The sequence below is a fragment of the Siniperca chuatsi genome, linkage group LG9, assembly GCF_020085105.1.
Source record: "Siniperca chuatsi isolate FFG_IHB_CAS linkage group LG9, ASM2008510v1, whole genome shotgun sequence".
Taxonomy (NCBI): Eukaryota; Metazoa; Chordata; class Actinopteri; order Centrarchiformes; family Sinipercidae; genus Siniperca; species Siniperca chuatsi.
Window position 1 is genome coordinate 4730688 of NC_058050.1, and position 18856 is coordinate 4749543.

Sequence of the window (18856 nt, forward strand, 5' to 3'; positions counted from 1 at the left end):
TCCTCCTCCTTACAAAAAAAACACCAGTAATCAGATAGCATTTTTAAAGAGGAGAAGAACAAGGAGGCAAGTAGAAAACAATACACATTCTGTATAACGGCAACATGAAACTGCTGCAAAAAGTTTTAACAAAGAAACTGTGCGGCTGTTCCTGCCCTCTTCTTCAACAGCGACCTGTCAGTTTGCTTGCTGCTGATTTGTTCACAGCTCCCTCTATAGTTTTGGAAAGCAATGGCACTCTACCTCACTGCTCAAGACCTTGACTTCTGATTTTCCAAGGCTTTGAGTTTAGGTGCACAGGCACCTGAAAACTCAATGATCTGTCGTAGGAACCTCTCTTATATATGACATATTTCTTCTCCCTCAGAGGCCTTCAACTGCTCCTGGGCACAGAAATCATTTTATTTGTGAAGCAATAATATGGGCTCCTGAGGTAACATCCTCATACTGCCTTATGTCCTTTGCTCTTGTTGGTCATATCCTGTAAACCTTATATTCTCCCTGACAGCTCAAGACCTTATTCTCAATCTCTAAGCCTTCCTCTCAGAGGTCCTGACCTGCCTCTCAGAACAGACATCCTTTTCTTCTTGAAGCAGCAAGACTTTCTTTATGCACAGCATCCCTTGGTCTGCCTTGCACTTTTCAACCAGCCTTGTGGGTTGAATTATTATGTTTGGAGCTAGTTTTTGTTCTATAATGAGTTTATCTGATCCTATTTCAGTTTTTGCATTGCATTGTCTTAGTCAAGTAAAATTGGGCAGTAGATCTTAATTTTCTATGTTTGTTGTTGGACCAAGCTGGCAAAGATGGGACATTTTTTCTCATTGTTGATCTGATTACAGTCACTTGTGTTGCATTACTCCAAATTGGCGGCGTTGATTACTGCCTCTTTAGACTTGCCTACCCAGAATACCGCACATGTGGCAGAAACACAGAAAGGCTTCAAGAACAGTTGGCTCCACAGTAGGTATGTAAAACAGAGGCTGTTATAATTTTTATAAATATCAGTGGGTGGAAGGAAGGAGTCGGGGTAAAGATACATCTCTTGCAGACCCTCGGCGACTCCCTGAGGAATCCCACTAAACTTATTCATGCAGAGGACCCAGACATCTTCTCATTGTTCCATGTAAATACAAACAAGGGCTTGATTTGACAAAAGCAAATGCATCCTCCTGTCCACTCCACCCTCTTTTGTGTTTCAACCCCCCCCCCCCCCGGATGTGTGCCCACTACTCGGCATTCCAAATTTCTGCTGACTAGTGCGCTCTTCACCAACGGGTCCGCCAGTCCTTCCACCCAGGGAACTGTAGTTAATGATGAGGTGAAGACTTCTCTTATTGAGGCTGACGTGGTGCCAAGCTGCTGGGGTCTGAAGTGAATTGAACAGATATGAAAATGGTTACTCTCAGGGATTTGTCTTATGTTTTCAATGAGGCATAGTGGTCTGGATGAGTTGCTGTTGACCTTACATGTGACCTTCTAGCAGACACATGGTGAATGAGAACAAACACCAGATGTGAAAAGGAAAACCTCTAAACAACTGTATCATTCTAAATTGGCATGTCATCAGACCACTTTGTGTTTTGCTACACTTTCACCATGCAGCAACTGCCGTTTCACATGTGTTTTGTCTGGCTGCTCTGTGTGTGTGTGTGTGTGTTTGCGCGTGGGAGTGTGACGGCGATATTTCTCATGGCTGTGCTACAGAGCAGGCACTACACTGACTCTCTGGTGGGATATTAACCTGTGCAGCGTATCCTTCCTGAGTCTGCTCAAACAACCCGAGCACAGAGACTGTATATCTGCTCATAATGAACAGACAGGAAGTCTTTGAGTGTATGTGCACATGCACGTGTAGATATGTGTGTGCATTTCACATCTTGCATGCTTTTACATGTCCTTTTTTAGTTAATATTTTTACAGATTTTTCTTGAAAATACTGGGGTTTCTTTTAAAATTAGTAAATCAGTTTAAACTGATTTTATCCCAAACTTTAACTATTTAATGTTCCTATACATGAAAAATCTTTGTTGGTTTCCTTTATCTTTACAGTAGAGGGTTGTCACATAGCGAGGAGCTCAGAATATGTTTCTGCGAACAGAAAGTTAAAAGAAAAAATGGGTAGAAAACACAAAACAATTGCTGAATAAGCTGCTAATCTGCCAGATTCTCTTTAAGAGATGAAAGAATATATAAACTGTGAAACTACAGAATGTGTGCTACTTAGTACTTCATTGTTGTGTGTGCGTGTGCAGATAAGTGAGCAGTGCAATTTCTGTCTCTTTCTCACTTTGAGTAGCTCCACATTGTAGCTTTGGATCAAATGGTATCAACAAATATTTTCTGTGGTTTATTTTCACCAATTTAGCAATGTCCTGATACAGCAAACTCCTCCCACTCCGGCTCTGCAGCCAGGTTAAAACAAAATGTTCAGAATTATTTTCCGATACAGTTCAGTCCAGGTCTGGTGGACTGTAGGCAGCCATATGGAGAGGGAGTTCTGGAAACATCCCATTACAGGTCATATATCACACGTCTGACAGCAGCCATTCTGCCTTGTTTTCATTTCAATCACGAGTGCAGCTGCGTTGGAGAACAGCGATGCTCTGCCATGTTAACCCGCTGAATGCTGGAAGAAGGTCGCCAGGGGCGCCATAATGCACCTTGGGGTATTTTAATGTATCTGCTTGATGCCTTATATCCGTCAACAGCAAAGCACACAAAATGACTCAGTTCAATGTAGAGTTGAGATTTTTGTGTTGGAGCTGCAGATGGCCATGATTTAATATTTTTATATTTAACCATGTTTTAAGTTCTGAGGGTGTTTGCCAGAATTTTACTCTTGTCAGGCTGCAAAAGTTTTAGAACAGTGTTGACACCATCTTGGGACACTAAAACTCTGCATTAAAAAACAGAACAAGGACACGTTTTGGATGAAGCAACTATTTAGCTATCTAATCTAGTATTTTCATATTTTACCATGTTTAATTTGGGATTTAGAACATCTGAATATAACCGTATTATTAAAAGTCTGTAGGCTTGTAATTCCCATTGAATGTCTAATGTGAATGTTAATTTCAAAAACTGGAACCACGCAGGTTTCACTTCTTGTTGCCAGCGATGATACCTCATCAACAAATACAAACCGAGAGCTCAAATCAGTGTGCCCAGTCTTTTTTCAATCTGTCTTTCTCGTAGATGCGTCCGTTAAATTAACTAAAAGATAGCCAGAGCCAGCTAGCCACCAGGAATCACGACAGTTGTGCAAACTGCGGCAGGTGTGCATATAGTGCATTTTTTTCATCTATTTTATTACTTTTTGGCTGAGAGTAACCTTTTTGTGCACATTGTAAAAACTCAATTGTCACGATGTAGACATTTTACACTTAAACTCAATCAATTTAATTGGATATATATGGACAGCCCAGTATCCCTAGGAATTACATCCATATTGGACGATTCTGCACCTCATTTACATCCAATGCCAACATGCAGTGCCAATGCAGACAGTAGTGTGCAGTTTATGGAGTGAGTCAGAAAGTGGAGGTCTGGGTGTGGATGGGTCTGAAGCACGTCTGACTTTCATTTAGGAAACCGACGTTTGTGTCCCTTCACAGACCTGCATTCAACGTTTGCCTTCTCATTACCCAAAATCACAATCACTCTCTAACCTTAACCAAGTGTTTTAGTTACCTAACGTTATCCATTCCATAACCATCTTTTACTTGCTATAACTAAGATCTTTCCCTAACCTTAACCATACCGTAGTTGCCATGCGCAGATATTGTAGAAACATTGGCAATAGACACCATCTGGGCTTTTGCAGAATCGTCCAATATTGATGTTCTTGTCTGGCAATTAGTGTTATCATAAATCCTGATGACCTTGGTGAAGTTTGAGCTAAATATTAATTTCACATGCTACTATGTTAAAGTTAGTTAGAAGAAGTGTTGGACAGTGTTGGCTTCAGTGGAGCTCTGAGTACGACCCAAAACAGATTGGTACTGAGAAAGAGCTGCCTCCCGAGTAAATAAAGCTCAACAAGCGAGATTTTCAAGAGAAAATCCATAAAAACCACATGTTCGTGGCTTTTTGTATTACTACCCTTAACAAAGTACCTTCTACCCAAAACAAAGTGAGTGTGAGTCGATTTGCTGAGATCTCTACTTTGGGAGCCGCTGCTGTCTGGCCATAGTGCTTATTTGTAGACGATCGAGCCCGCTTCCTTTCACTTTGTAATCTGTCCCACATGGATTTCCTACAGAGTCCATTAAAGTGTAGTATAGTGGGGCGAATGAGAAGAGATGGGAACAGAGAAAAATAGGTGCCCTTCCTGTACCTCAACATGCGGCTTTGATAGAAACCTCTGTCATGTTTCGGTCTGTTTGAGTGAAATGTGATTTGCGAGGTTCTGCCAAGCCTCTCGATCCCAATCCGTCTCCAAGATGGACACAATGCAACTTCTTGTATTTGTAATCTACCATCTGTTTTTCCTTCAAGGAATTTAGACTTTAGCCATCATGTTTAAACTGTATTAATTGGATTTACCAGGAGGAACAAGTTGTGAAATGACTTTATGACTTTTCGCTGATTTAACCATAGGATCATTATCACCTCCACATTACCTGATGCTGGTAGACAGAACAGAAGTTTATTTGGGAAGATTTTTGCCTCCCCACTGATGCGTTTTTACAGAAAGGATTACCAAAAAGTAGCAAAAAATGACTTATTATATTGCACCACTGTTAAAAATAATGAAAAGTAACCAGTAATAAATATAGTGTAGTAATAATAATTACTCATGGATGGTTGTGGGATCTGCAGTTTATCACCTCTTTAAAAGTATTATGTACACAGGCATTCATTGTTATTTTACATCTTTTCTGTGTTTGAATCACTGGTGGAAAAAGTATTCAGAAGTAATTTTACTCAATTACAAGTTAAAGTCCTGCATTCAAATTGAATGTTCCACCACTGATCTGAATACAGTTTCATAATCTTGTGATTTATCTAATTTCTGGTCGGCTTCGAGATTAAAACTACAGATATATAAATTATATTTGGACATTGAAAGGGACATATACTTTACGGATCAGGGCCACTGAAAAATAGAGGGCTGGCTTCTTTTGGAATATCTTTGCATCCTTGATAAGTCCCTTCTTTTCCTTTGTTTCGTTTTATTCTCTCAGTGGGGAGGCAGTTTTCAGTAGTGAGAGGTGGAAAAGCAGAGAGAGGTCTGTGTTATACTCTCTCTTCGTGTCTCTCTCAGAGGAAAACAGCTGCCGTGTCCACGAGGAAACGTTGCTTTTTTTCCCATCAGGCTGTTTTGCCTGTGATGGACAGCGGTCTGGTTTTGGCTTGGGTTGAGATGTAGGATGCAGTTTATGGGCCAGAACGCAGCGAGGGTTGGAGGCGAGGGCTGTTTCTGGCAGAGCCCCCCTCTCTCCGAGAGAGGGTGACCCTTTTGACCCCGTCGTGAGAGCATCAGGGGAGAAGACCTGCTCCTTAACCTCTGAGCCCACTTTTGACATCATCCTGAGACTGGCTGCATCTGAAGGGTCTCACTGTTTTCTTTCAATTAGGAATTCACTTTCAGTGTTTGCCTTTCTGTTCACTGGTCATAAATGATACAAATTCAGGTTTCATAGGCTGCTGTTTTGTAGCTATAAGGTACTAATCTCTGTCGAAAGGGGTAGCACTAACAGATATCTAGAGCTGAAACTAGTAGTTAATTAATCAACAATTTTGATGATCGATGAAATGTCATTTTCTTAAGCAAAAATGCCAAAATTTCACAGGTTCAAGCTTCTCAAATATGAATATTACTGGTTTTCATAGTCTTGAAAAACTCAAAGTCTTTGAGTTTGGGGCTGTTGGCCGGACAAAACAAACAATTTAAATATGTCAACTTGTGCTCTGAGAAATTGTAATGGGCATTTTTTAATTTATTTTTATGATTTTTCTGATATTTTCTTGACCAAACAATGAATCCGTTCATTGGGAACATGATTGGCAGATTAATTGATGATGAAAATAATCTTTAGTTCCAGGCAGATATCTGAATTTTAATTAAAATATCTTCCCAAAACATAAGTAATTCAATATAACGGCACAGCGTTTATTACGTCTACTGTCAAACTCAAGCTGTCAGCTCATTAACACTCTGACAAACCAATATCTTCTGAGCAGATTTTCAACCTCGCTCAGAGCACAGAGCTGACGTTGTCACTTTTCAATGCTTAAATAACACTTGAGGTCATCACCTCAGCTAAATCAGTCATCTTCAAATTCTCTACAAAGTGTCACAGACAACGTTTTGAAGGAAATAGAAGGCCTGTGATCCTAACCCCCTCTGTCTGTGTTGTCCAGGCCTTTGTCTCCCTCTCTCTGCTGTACTGGGCTCTGCAGAGCTTCTCTCAGCTGCTCAGCATCAAGAAGAAGGCCGACTGAGTCAACACGAGACGACGACAGACCGATGGGCTGAAATTTTTATATTTTGAAGTCTGAACTGTTGACATAATTCCATAGTAACACATTTTTAATCACCTTAAACAGTGTGTTCGACCTCATCTGTATGTGGCATCCATCAACTTCTGTTGTTTTTTTATTGGAGAAGTGAGACAAAGCAGCTGTTTCAGCTTCTGCTTGATTCACTTTTTAATTTCTATGTATAACTGGTTAAAGACTGTATATAACTTAAGCTTTATCATCAAGTTTATCAAGTTTATCACGTCAAACCAATTAACATTTTTAGATTTCACCTGAGCAACTGTGTAAATTATTTTTTTGCCTTTACTATGCAACATATACCTCTTGTAAAATAAATGCTGGTCATACTTATGCCTATTAATATACACCTTTGGCTTGCACAACACTGTACAGTATATTGTTTTATTCATTGCAATAAAACATTTATAATTTTGCTCTACATGTCTCCATTTTTGATTTCCCAAAAATGCATATAGGCCAGGTAGAGACAAAATGAAATCCTGGAGGTTGTGCAGCGTGTCGAAACGGCAGATTGTTCGTATGAATTCTTCCTCCCAACCTCCAGATCTTGTGTGGGAGTGACAAACAGTCCACAGCAGATGGTGCTGTTATTCCCTGCCAAAAGTCTCTTTCAAATCAACATCTAGTTTTCGACGTATTTGAGAGACATTAAGAGATACAGTATATTAAAGTACTGAGGTCGAGCAAAAACAAACCGGTCTCTCATCAAAGGAAACAACTGCAAGAACATCAAGAAAATCAGAGTTTGATATAAAAAATGAATTATAATTTCAGGCTTTTTGACAAGGTGAGATTTAACAAGTGCTAAGTATAAAGCTAAAAATTCCATTTAATTTATATATTTTAATATAAAATATAGTGGTGAGTGTGAGATCTGTCTCCACACAAAGCAACATTATACACACAGCATCACATGTCTAAGTCCCTGAGACATAATCCATATAGAAAGGTCTTGTAACTTGTTCTGGGAGTGTAAATCCTAAAATTTTCTATGTATACCAATTTTTTTTTTTTTTACTTTATTAAGCACAGCAGATATGTCACTCTCTTTTATATATACGACTGGAAAAACACTGTCCTACAAAATGCTACCTAAACACATAATAAACCATTGTGTGGCGATGTAGAGTGAATTCGCTGATGACAGTTTCAAACATTAAGGTGATTTTGTGGAAATATGTGGGAACAGCCAATTATGTACATGTATTTATCTTGTTGCTAAATTACTTGACATTCACTCTAAAGCAGCATGTATATGTTCACATTCAAATGTAAAAATATTTATATAAGTAGTAATGAAAACATCACAGTATGCAGATTATGTAAATTACTGGATTTTGTGAAAACTGAAGGTGCAGAAGCGGCTGTGTGAATATTCATGATGTGTCACATTAACTGGTCTACAGATGGCATTACTCTACTGTACATATGTGCAGAACGCTCATGGTGGGTTCACCAAAATACCACACATCTTGTCAAATGTGTTCACATAACAGAATGAGCTCATTTGGATGTGTGTGCGTAGCGTTCAAATAACTCCAAAGTGAGGAAATACCAGATGCACAGAATAGGATCCTGTGAGTTGATCAAAAGCCTCAAAGATCAGGCCACATTTATTCTGTGTGCAGTTCATCATAACAGCGTTACAATCACATCATTAGACCGTCATGGGACACTTCAAATCTACTAGAGCCTGCAGGTGAGTCACATTTTTAGAAACAGCAGCTCAAGCCGTACTAAATCACACAGGGCAGAAAACTGCTGCTGCTCTCTGTGATGTCACTGTCACTGATTTCCAGCAACCAAACACCTGCTGTGACATCACTGATTAGGATGTGACCGGACAATCAACATGCTCAAAGGTTTGAACCCATAAGGAAATCCATGGGGACCCAGTTTTGTTTTACACATTACTTTTGCTGGTTTCAATTATGTGCAACCCACCATGTGTTTTTTTTTTTAGAGAAACTCTGAAGTTAACCACAGAAAATAGCAGCAGTTAGACTGTCTCAGCTGTCCAAGCTGATGCTAACAGCTAGTAGGAGGCCAGTCATTCATTCCTCCACTGTGTGCAAAGAAATTTCACCTGCCCAGCCTTTTCCACCAACAGAGAATATCATTAAGCATTAAACTGTGAGTATCATGACAAAAATGAATGGTAAGTTTTTTCTTCTGCATTTAGCTAGAGGCTTTTGCTAATGTCATTAGCTACACTTACTAAGGAACAGACGGAAGCTGGTTTCGTGTTTGCCTGGTGACAGTGAAAGGATGCTTCCTGTCTGTCTGGTTTCAGGATCATAAGGAGCAAAGCAGAAGCAGCTTTCTGCTCAGTGTGATTCAGCGTGGATTTACCCTTTAAGACATAAAGACCTATTCTCTTTGTGTGGGGAAACATTAGGACTTTGAATAGCAAGTTACTACTCTGGATGTTTTGTCAAACATTCCCACATACGTCTGGTCTTTGAGAGACCCATTAATGTTGAGCTATAAAATAAGCCCCTCTCCGCATAGATGTGATTTTAAGAATTTTTAACAAGGTATTTGAATTTTAGTGGAAAAACATAATCAAATACAAATTACTATTCCAAATATTTTACACGTCTTAAAACATCTTTAAAATTATATTCATTCATTCAACCTTTATTTAAACAGGGAGGTCCAATGAGAGCATTTCACTCTCTTCTGCATGGGCGCCCTGTGTACACGGGACATAAAAAGCAAAGGCAAAAATCCACTTCTTAGGAGGCAAAGGTTATTGCTTGTAATCTTTTAAGAACATTATATAAACAACAATAAACACCTCAAAAACATGTTTTTACCTTCTTTTTTTTTTACTGCCGTTAACTTCTAGATGCTAAACAAATAATTTTCAAAACAAATTTATATTTCAACATACAACAGCCTCTTGTATTTTACAAAGATTTTTTTTTTAGTAATCTACTACCAGAAATTGTTAAAAACAAATAGTAATATTATAATATGGGTCTTTAAAGACCTGAGGAATGCTTTTAAAGGATAGTCTTAAAACAATAGCTACATGTATGTACGTTAAAACAGTTTTTTGTCGTTGTAATTATTCCTCCTGTTCATACTGGCCATTAAGACATCCTTTCCTACTGCCACCATCCACTATCCTCCTTCTGTGCAGAAATGTACTAAAGTCCGGCTGAAGTTAATATCACGCTTCAGCAGTCTGAGTTAGTTAAATCAAAGTTACAGTCTATTTAGTATGAAATTCCCACAGTGTGTCAGTGTTGAGCTGTGATGGAGGTATAATTTTGTACTAAAAAGACTAAAGATACCAACTAAACTGTCTAACTCAGACTGCTGAAGTCTTATATTAGCTTCAGCTAATGGAATAGTCCATTTAGTTTAACATGACAATATTAACCGTGACCTGTTCTAGTTTCTAAATATTCTTTGGCAAAGACTAAGAGCACTTCTCTGTGCTGCTGTGCTCATATTCTCTGCTTTTTAATGATCTGTTATATGAAGCGATCCACCAACAGGACGAGAAGCTGACATATTGATCCCAGTGTAGAAGGATATGGCCTTCACCTTTACATGAAATCCTACTAATAGGCAGTGAGGGAATTCTGCCCGGGGTCTCGCTTAATGGAACGTGGAAATGTCACTCGAGAAAGACGATCAATGAGACAGTCAATGAGAATTAGATCTCGCAGGGCTCGCTCTAATGTAAAAGGGAGCAAAAACAAATCATTTCAGCCTTGGCAGCGTAATGGCAGCTTTTTAGCAGACTCTGAATCATTTGTGTGAAATCAAATTGGTTAAGTTTGCCAGTATTTTATTAAGATTCAGACTGATGCAAATGATGCCTGTAAATCTAAAATGGAATACACAAACCTGTCTTGGTGGTTTTTGATGGTTTTTAGAGTTATGAAGAGTCTGATAATCTGTTTAAACAAAATATTTGCGACTAAGTAGATTTTGCCTTAAATACAAGATATTCTCTCAGCGCATCTCTATCCACTGAAAATGACATAAATGAATTTTTAAAATCAATTGTATCTCCACATTTCCTCTAATTACAGCTGTGATACTTACAGAGTAAATGTCAATATATTATTTATAGGTGCAGAGCGGTGTATGTGGGATTAATTCAAAATAAACTGTAGTGTGTGCTCATGATTCCCAGAGGATAAACCTGTTGACTTTATTGACCATCTGACTTTTCCTGTAGCACCGCTATCAGGTCAAAGTTTTCACATATCCTGTGAAAATATCTCAACAACCACTGCATGGACTGGCACAACCATACCATTCATGGTAACAAGAGAATGACTCCTACTGACTTTGATGATTCCCCTGAGAGGTTCACATTTGTGGAAACAGAACCACTGTTTCAAAATGCCGCCTCACAGAGCTCCTAGCATGGCTGTAGACTTTTTGTCTTGTTAATAGTTTTTGGACAGCAATGCAGCTCTATGGCACAGAGGAATAAGCTATCAGGCTTTGGATACACAGACAATACTTGTTAGTAGGATCAGTTCATATTTGGTTTTGGTCTTTTCATGGGATTTGTTCACAATAAGAATAATATGGAATATCATCACACATATACACAAAACCCTATCTGACGACAAAACCCACAAAACACTCAAAACTTAAGGAATGGAACCAATTCACTGTCAAGAAGATGGTGGAAACATAAATGAAATATTCCTCTCCTGTTTTCCTTCTCACTACCATCAGAGGAAGGCAGAGGAATGCAGCTCCTCTGCTGCTCCCCACGAGATGTGAATGAAGATAATCGCATACCAGTTCAATATCATCACAGCACTCGTGTTAGCGTAAGAATGTGTTCTGCTCACTGGGTCGAGGACAAATCACATCAGCAGTGGTCAGGAAAACCTGCGAACGCCTGAATGCACCACACAACTCCACCAACATCGCCTTTGATGTGCTGGCGACTGCTACAGTACCTGGAGTAAATGCATGATTGTGCTTCCTCTCATTAGTACACCTGGTATCAATGCATCTACAGCTTTTTGAAGTGAAGTGTCTTTACGCCAGAGTTAGTCATGATGAGTTTGAGGGGCACACTTTTGGATCCGCATTTCATGGATTACAGTTTATATTTATTTTCGACAAGTCCACATTAAATTAACAAGGTCTGTCAGTTATGTATTGATCCACGGTGATATAAATGATTGATAGACAGGAAAATAACATTTAAAATTCCCCTACATGTTTTAATTAATTTACTGTGAAATGACTTAATAAATTATCTGGTTATCTGAGTTAGATGTGAAGACTGACACCACTCTCATGTCTGTACAGTAAATATGATGCTACAGCCAAGAGATGGTTAGCTTAGCTAAGCATAAAGACTGGAAGCAGAAGGGAACAGCTAGCCTGGCTCTGTCCAAAGGTAACAAAAAAATCTACCTACCAGCACCTCTAAAGCTCACTACTTAATACAGTAGTTATATCTTGTTTGTATAACCCATTTATGCTAAGCTAAGCCTCTTGGCTTTTGCTACATATTTAGCATACAAACACGAGAGTGATAGATCTCATGATCTAACTCTTGGCAAGAAAACAAATAAGCTTTTTTCCTAAAATGATATTAAAATGATAAAGTACTGTATTTCTTTTACATCTTTGTTGTGAAGGGCATCTCATCTGTTGACAAACAGCTAATTTATTTAGAGATTCTGGCTGGAAGCTAAATTAAAAGACTTGTTTCATTTAATAGCACAGCTGTAATATAATGTAATGTAATATATAAATCATTTTTTTCCCACCATATAGGTCGATTATAAGATTGTCTACAATTTGGTGAGTTTGTATTTTCCTCATTCTTTCCTTAATAATTTTTATGATCTGCTCAGTGACTTTAAAGTCCAACTGAAATTGCATTTAGTCATCCCTTTTTGTAGTCAAAAATAATGTCGACAGGTTTCTTTAAGTGTATTGTCAATAGTTTTGTATTATTAAAAGGAAGAAAAAAGGTCTTTGGGGAAATTTCAGAAATTCTTCTTTTTGTCTCAGATGGCTGGAGGGGCGTGTCCCTCTCTATGTTTGATTGACAGCAGCTGGCAGGATGTCAGTGCCGGTGCCGGTGTTACACCACAGAGAATGAGAGACTAAGTAAACAAACTTGCGCTGTAGCCTACATGTCATGGGCAGACAGCTTGTTGTTAGTGGTATTGGAGAGTAAGGACCACGCCAGCATCTAACAGGACTGGAGTGACATTTGCAGGTACATTTACATGCTGTGTAATGTGCTGCAGCTAATTAGCTATCTAGCCTGCAAACTGACGATAGCAGTGCAATTTTACCAGGTGAATGTTTGTTTGGTGCAACAAGTTAAGGTGCAGGACAAGACGTGTGTTCATGTTTGTTAAGAAGAAGAAGAGTTTAGCAGGAAGGCTAATGTGGTAGCTGCTGTCTGGCTCACTGTGACCGTCTGCCAATGAGAGAACACTGATGTTACTGCTTTGTGCTAGATTTTATTGGCTGTATCGAAATAAGTTCTCCATCTACATAGACAGGTACTGGAATGGTATGCCGTCAAATTAATGCAAAACTAGGGGGTGCCATCATGAAACCAAAAAATATAAATTTCTCCCTTTTTGGTTTCTGATTTTTTTTTTCCCCCAAAGAGGAACACAGGAAAAGTGATTTACATAGGAGACATGTCAGCTGCAGCAGACCAAAAAAAAGCAATTTAATTTCAGTTGGACTTTAATGTCTGAGTTCTTTGAGAGCAATAAAGTACTGTTAGACCAGAAACTGCATAAAAACAGCAAAGGGCTGCACTGATGGAGGCGTGTTGGAGACATGAAATATGATCAAGGAAGTCCAGTTTGAGTAACAGATCAGAGTTTGAGGGCTTATCAGACACTAGAACACTGCACAGAAGTTTATGATATTATGAGACACCACCACTGCATCCATGGACTGGCCTCAGTCAAATGAATGAGGGAGGCCTAAAATCCATCTGAGCGCAGACAGTCCTAGATCAGGGCTGATGGGTGACAAGATTCACATTTTAACTGCAAAGGCCGTCAGTGTACATCAACAGTTGCAGGTGGGTAATATGTCTTTTAAAAGTAGCAAGTAGTAGTGCTCCAATAAAGAGTAAGATGAAGAGAAGAAAGGTTCAAATGTTTTATGAGGTGTATCTAAAATTTAAGGATACACAACATTTTAGTGAGAAAGGTTGAATGTCAAAACAACTCCACAGGGTGCCTTAAATATAAGCACCACCAGAGCGGACAAGATAAAGAAAAGAACACCAGCTACAGAAACTTAAACTGCATCAACACAAATCCCAGTCCCGCCCACAATGTTTGATTGACAGGCGATCTCGGGGACGTGAAGTGCAAAAACACTGCAGCAATGAGCATTCAGCAGCAAGGATGGAAACAATAAAAAAGACATTTAGCAGATTATCAGTCAAAATCACGATCGTCTTTATTTCATCATTTTTAGATCTCTGTTTAATCTGCAGTCTACAGATATGGGTTCTGTGTATAAACACTAACTTCACACATCAGCTAAAACATCTTATTTGTCTGTGTGGACCCTTCTTTTTTCTCCTCTTTTCCTCATTACATGGCAGATGGGAAGAGCGAACAAATGTGATTTTCTCCTTCAATGCCACAGAATGTTCCAGTGACTCATGTTATGATAATATAGTTCAATGCTCTGCACCAACTGTCTGCAGGGGGGCAGAGTGGAGTCCCACTACACACACACATGCACGAATGCACAAACGTGGGCACATGCAAACACACACTAAAAAGACATACATGCAATAAGGTCCGTATGTATGATGCTCCATCATTACAGTGTTTCTATGTGTTTTTCCCGTAGTGGACTGCATTGCCCCCTGTAGGCTCAGCTGTCTGAACCAGAGGATGGTGTGGACGATGGACACAAACCCACTGAGATTTCTATCATCTGAAAAATGGGACATCTCTGACCAAACAAATGTGTTGATAGGGCACATGGTCTAAGCACGCAAGGACATGGAAAGTGCATAGACACCAGATCCACCATTGATATCGGATTAAAAAGACGACAACAGCAGCTCGATGTTTCAGTGGTGAAAAGTATCAAGAGCTCTCATGCTAACTTATCATTATGATGATGCCGGTTATTAATTTAATCACATTATTTGCATTTTTCTCCAAAAAAATCATTACACCAGATGATTTTGCTTTGTTTGTTCCGGAACCAGTCTATTCCAACAAATTAATGCAAAAATAGGCCATCATGAATATGAAATATTAATTCCTTTTTTTTTCTCAAAGGATAACAGAGGACATGTGAATGCAATTTAATTTCAGTTGGACTTTAAATATTTAAAAAGTACATGGACCTGAAGCATTGCGACGTTTCGACTTCCTAGTGATTAGCAACCTAATTGTAGCCTCCCAGGACATGTTATGTTTCCTCCAAAATTAATTTTTAAAAGTAAATAAGTTGTGTATATGAATGTAGTTCGCAGAGTCTGAGTTGTGTAAACGTATGTGCTTTAAAAATACTGAGTAAAAAGCAATGTTATGTTCATCAGCAGTCTGGAATGAAAACCCTTTTTTAATGATTAGTACTCCCCTAACATACTGAGACATTTCCTGAAAATGGCAGATGCCTACAGGCCAATATCAAGTGTTTGTACATTGTCAGTCTTTCTTCACTCTTAATTCTCTTTTGCTTCTGCCTGGGGATGCAGAATCAGTGAGAGGGACCCAGCTGCCTGTTACCTAGCCAGCATCAGTGTGGCCTCAGCCCCACAGGAAGGAAGACCCGGGGTCAGCCTGTGTAGACGCACAGGACAGGACCTTACATAATGGTCCCATTATGATACATGGTGTTCTGCACTAGACTCCACACTCAGGCTGCTATTTATAGCACAGAGGGCCAGAAGTTGGGTAGAATTGATATATGTGCTTTGGACTGCTGTCACAGTCGGGGGGTGGGGGGGTCATGGTGGTGAAAGAGTTGCCAGCTCTCTTATGAGTAACATGGTGGTTTGATTGGGTCTTAGAAGTTGTAATGTTGATTTGCATAGTAATATATTTATCTACAACCCATCTGCTTACAGCAGAGGGTTCAGGCTGCAATCTGTACTCTAAGAGAGGTGCTGTAATCATCAGTGCATTAGTTTCAGCTGTGTGTATTAACTGATTAACACTTAGGCAGTCAACAGTGTACGATACAAAACAAAGTTGATTGATTGATTTATTGATTGATTGGCTTTATTGTCCACCTCAGTGGAAATTTATCTTTGGCCTCTCCCTAGGTTAAACAAAATTTCATACACTACACATAGCACCATAACAACATACAGAATGTACAACATACCACAGTACAAATTGGGCAGATAGCAGCAAATAGGTTATTTAAATAAATTATACCAAAGAGCAAATTTTATAAAATAACATGTTCCATGATGCAGTCATTCTGTGTTCAGTGCCTGTATGGCATAGGGAATAAAGGACTTCTTGTAAATGTTCCTGCTGGCCCTTGGGACCCTGAATTGACGGCCGGAATAATCATGCTTCGAAGTAATAATTTCTGACATATTTATGTAAATAATAAAATTCTGTTTCTCTTGATACTGCTTCAACCTATTAGTTAGAAGGAAATTCACCACCGAGACATTAACAATCAATGGAAAATCCAAAGAAAGTCATTGTAGAGAGCCAAAGTCCCACCCCGCTGTTAGAATAGCTTCTGATCCAATACCAATGACATTAATTGCTCCAACAAGTCCTCATACCTAAACAACAGAATAGGTTGTCTGCCAATGACTCCCAAAATGACATATATGACCACTGGAGAGTACCAGCAACAGGCATACCGGACCTTCGTCGTCGTGGTAACAGTAAACACGTGGTTAACTTTGTGAAACGGTTGCAGTTTTGTTAGGTTTAGGCACCAAAACTTCTTGGTTATGTTTAGAAAAATATCGTGGTTTGGGTTAAAATAAGTAAGTTACCTTAGTAAGTCACAGTAAGTCACGTGATGTAAGTTAAGTTACGTTCATAGCTTAGCTACTGGTAAAGGACTGCTCTGTCCAGTTATGAATGGAGACTGCTTTCACAATATTGAATTGATTGTTGGCAAACCATTTTTTCCAGCAGTTAATAAGAGCCTGCTTCAGGCCTGTGTGCTCCTCAGAGAAAACACAGTCTGTAGACTCAGACTGTTCGTGATAAGTCATTACTGACAAAATCTAACTGTCAGGTTAATATATGACTTCATAGTTCAGCTTGACCACAAATCAGCTGTGGCCTCAAAATTGTGCATTTTTCACATTTCTGCCTCGACTGCTGCTCGACACTTAATACATTAGTACATGACATTAGAGCAGGCAGCACAACATGAAGAACAGTTGTAGAAACGCATTGGGTAGCGTTTGTCTAGCAAAGCATTAATCCCTTGTTTTGACCATATTTTTGGCTAACTGAGGTAATCGGTCCTAGCCTTCACAGTCTTTTTTAATGCTTGGCTGGATGTTTGAGTGGTCAGGTGACGGGGACTTTCAGCTGAGTTTTCCTGGCCTTTTTGTGATGTTCCCTGTGGTTGTAGGCTACTAATTTGCTGTGTTAATTTTGCTTGCAAGGTAACGTAGGTTGTTTTGACTGTCATCATCGTCTTTGAATCCAGTTCCATCACTGAGTCAGTGTGGCTCTGACACATTTTTGTTGTTCCTAAGAGGCTTTTTTTTTCTTTCACCACATTTTACTCTGCTGTCTCTCACACACACATCAAATTATATTTAGTTAGTATCAGTCAGGACACGAGGCTCCATAATATAAATTTGACTATTTATGGAGACAAAAGGATTAGATATTAATTTTTATCGCTGCAGAGTGCGATGCAGTCAGTTGCCAGGGAGGCTACTCTAGCCTGCCTACAGTATGACCCACATGCATAATGACCTCAAGAGATCTCATGATGATGCAGGTCTGATGCACTCAGCAGTGACACGAACATCTGACGTGCATCCTTTGTGTCATCAAACAGCGGAGAGGTTTTGGAGTGTAGTCACAATAAACTGTGATGCCAAGAACTAGATGTATTACACTGGCTTGATTAGAAATGTCTCAACAACAAAACCCTCAGAAATACAGAAGGCTTTCAGTTGATATCTATTACATATTCATATCTCATGTGACATGTGCCTGAGGGTCATGTCTTATTGCCTAAATGTAGAACTTTAAAATATGGGGAAATTAATTAATGTTCAAAGGTGGTACAGCACTTACCTGATAACAAAACATACTATAAGAGAGTATTCAGATTGTATTTATTATTGTAGGAAATAAATTTACCACACAACATTTCGAGAATATACTGACCAATCTCAGTGAGGTTTATTTAGGTGTACATGTTTGTCATTTGTTTATATATAAGTTTTATTCTTTTCTTAATAATAGGAGATGTACCTACTGTATCTCTATTTTTTTATTTATATACTTTTTTAATTTGAAATAATTAAGATATGTAATTAATCAAAATTTGAAGGCTTTGTCTCATAAAATATTAAAAATACTGGACAGCCACACTTAATATGAGATCAAATAATGTAAATCAAAATAGACAAGAACAAAACAAGTCACAATATTACTACTACTAATAATAATAATAATTAATAATTAATAATTATGATTTGAAAAAAATCTTTAAGGTCAAGGTCCACTTTTCCAGTGCTTTCAATCACATCTTACAGTCTTCCTCAGTGGATGGAGTTTGCTAAGTTGTCATGAATAAGTGGACCCTGTCTTATGATTTTATTTGTCAAAGTACTGTTTCCAAGGTCAAGAATGGACATTCACACTCAATAATTTACCCACAGAGCATTATCACCCAAATCTACAGTTTCCCTCAGCTTTACGGAGCATTTTAGCATCTTTTTGGCTCATTGTTTTGGGTTTAAAGACCACAACTTTTATGTTTTGGTTCACTCTCACCGCTCTCATCAGCATCGTTTCCAGCTGCAACAGGTGCAACTCTGATAAGCCCACTGTACGCTACCTGACCGCCACCAGACACACACAGTTAGCAACTAGCTGGAGAACACAGTGAGCATTTAGCTGCTAAAGAACCAGATATTTAACCTTGGGAGTTGTTGAACACAAATATGAGCTAAAAGACAGTGAATATTGGACTTACATTCATCAGGTGGCCAGAAACACAACTCTAAATGAATGTTAATGTTGCTCTGTGTCTGCTGGATGAGTAAAGAAGCAAGCACCACGTTCACCATTACAACTTTATGAGGTGGTAATATGTCAGTGATGTAGAATTCCTACATTTATTTGAATATAATCCAATATTCTGCAGTAGATGTCAAACACAGAGT

General features: G+C 38.8%; 2 protein-coding genes across 2 annotated transcripts in view; both read left to right on the forward strand.

Annotated features, from left to right (window-relative positions):
• agmo (alkylglycerol monooxygenase) overlaps window positions 1-6928 on the forward strand; it is a 50110-nt gene extending 43182 nt beyond the window's left edge. The window contains exon 13 of the mRNA XM_044208579.1: window positions 6370-6928. Within this exon, the coding sequence (XP_044064514.1) occupies window positions 6370-6450 (81 nt within the window). The 3' untranslated portion in view covers window positions 6451-6928. The remainder of the gene's footprint in view (window positions 1-6369) is intronic.
• Window positions 6929-8382: 1454 nt separating this feature from the next.
• The window catches only part of dgkb (diacylglycerol kinase, beta), a 90236-nt gene continuing 79762 nt past the window's right edge, over window positions 8383-18856 (forward strand). The window contains exon 1 of the mRNA XM_044208597.1: window positions 8383-8643. The gene's annotated coding sequence lies outside the window, so the exon portion shown is untranslated. The remainder of the gene's footprint in view (window positions 8644-18856) is intronic.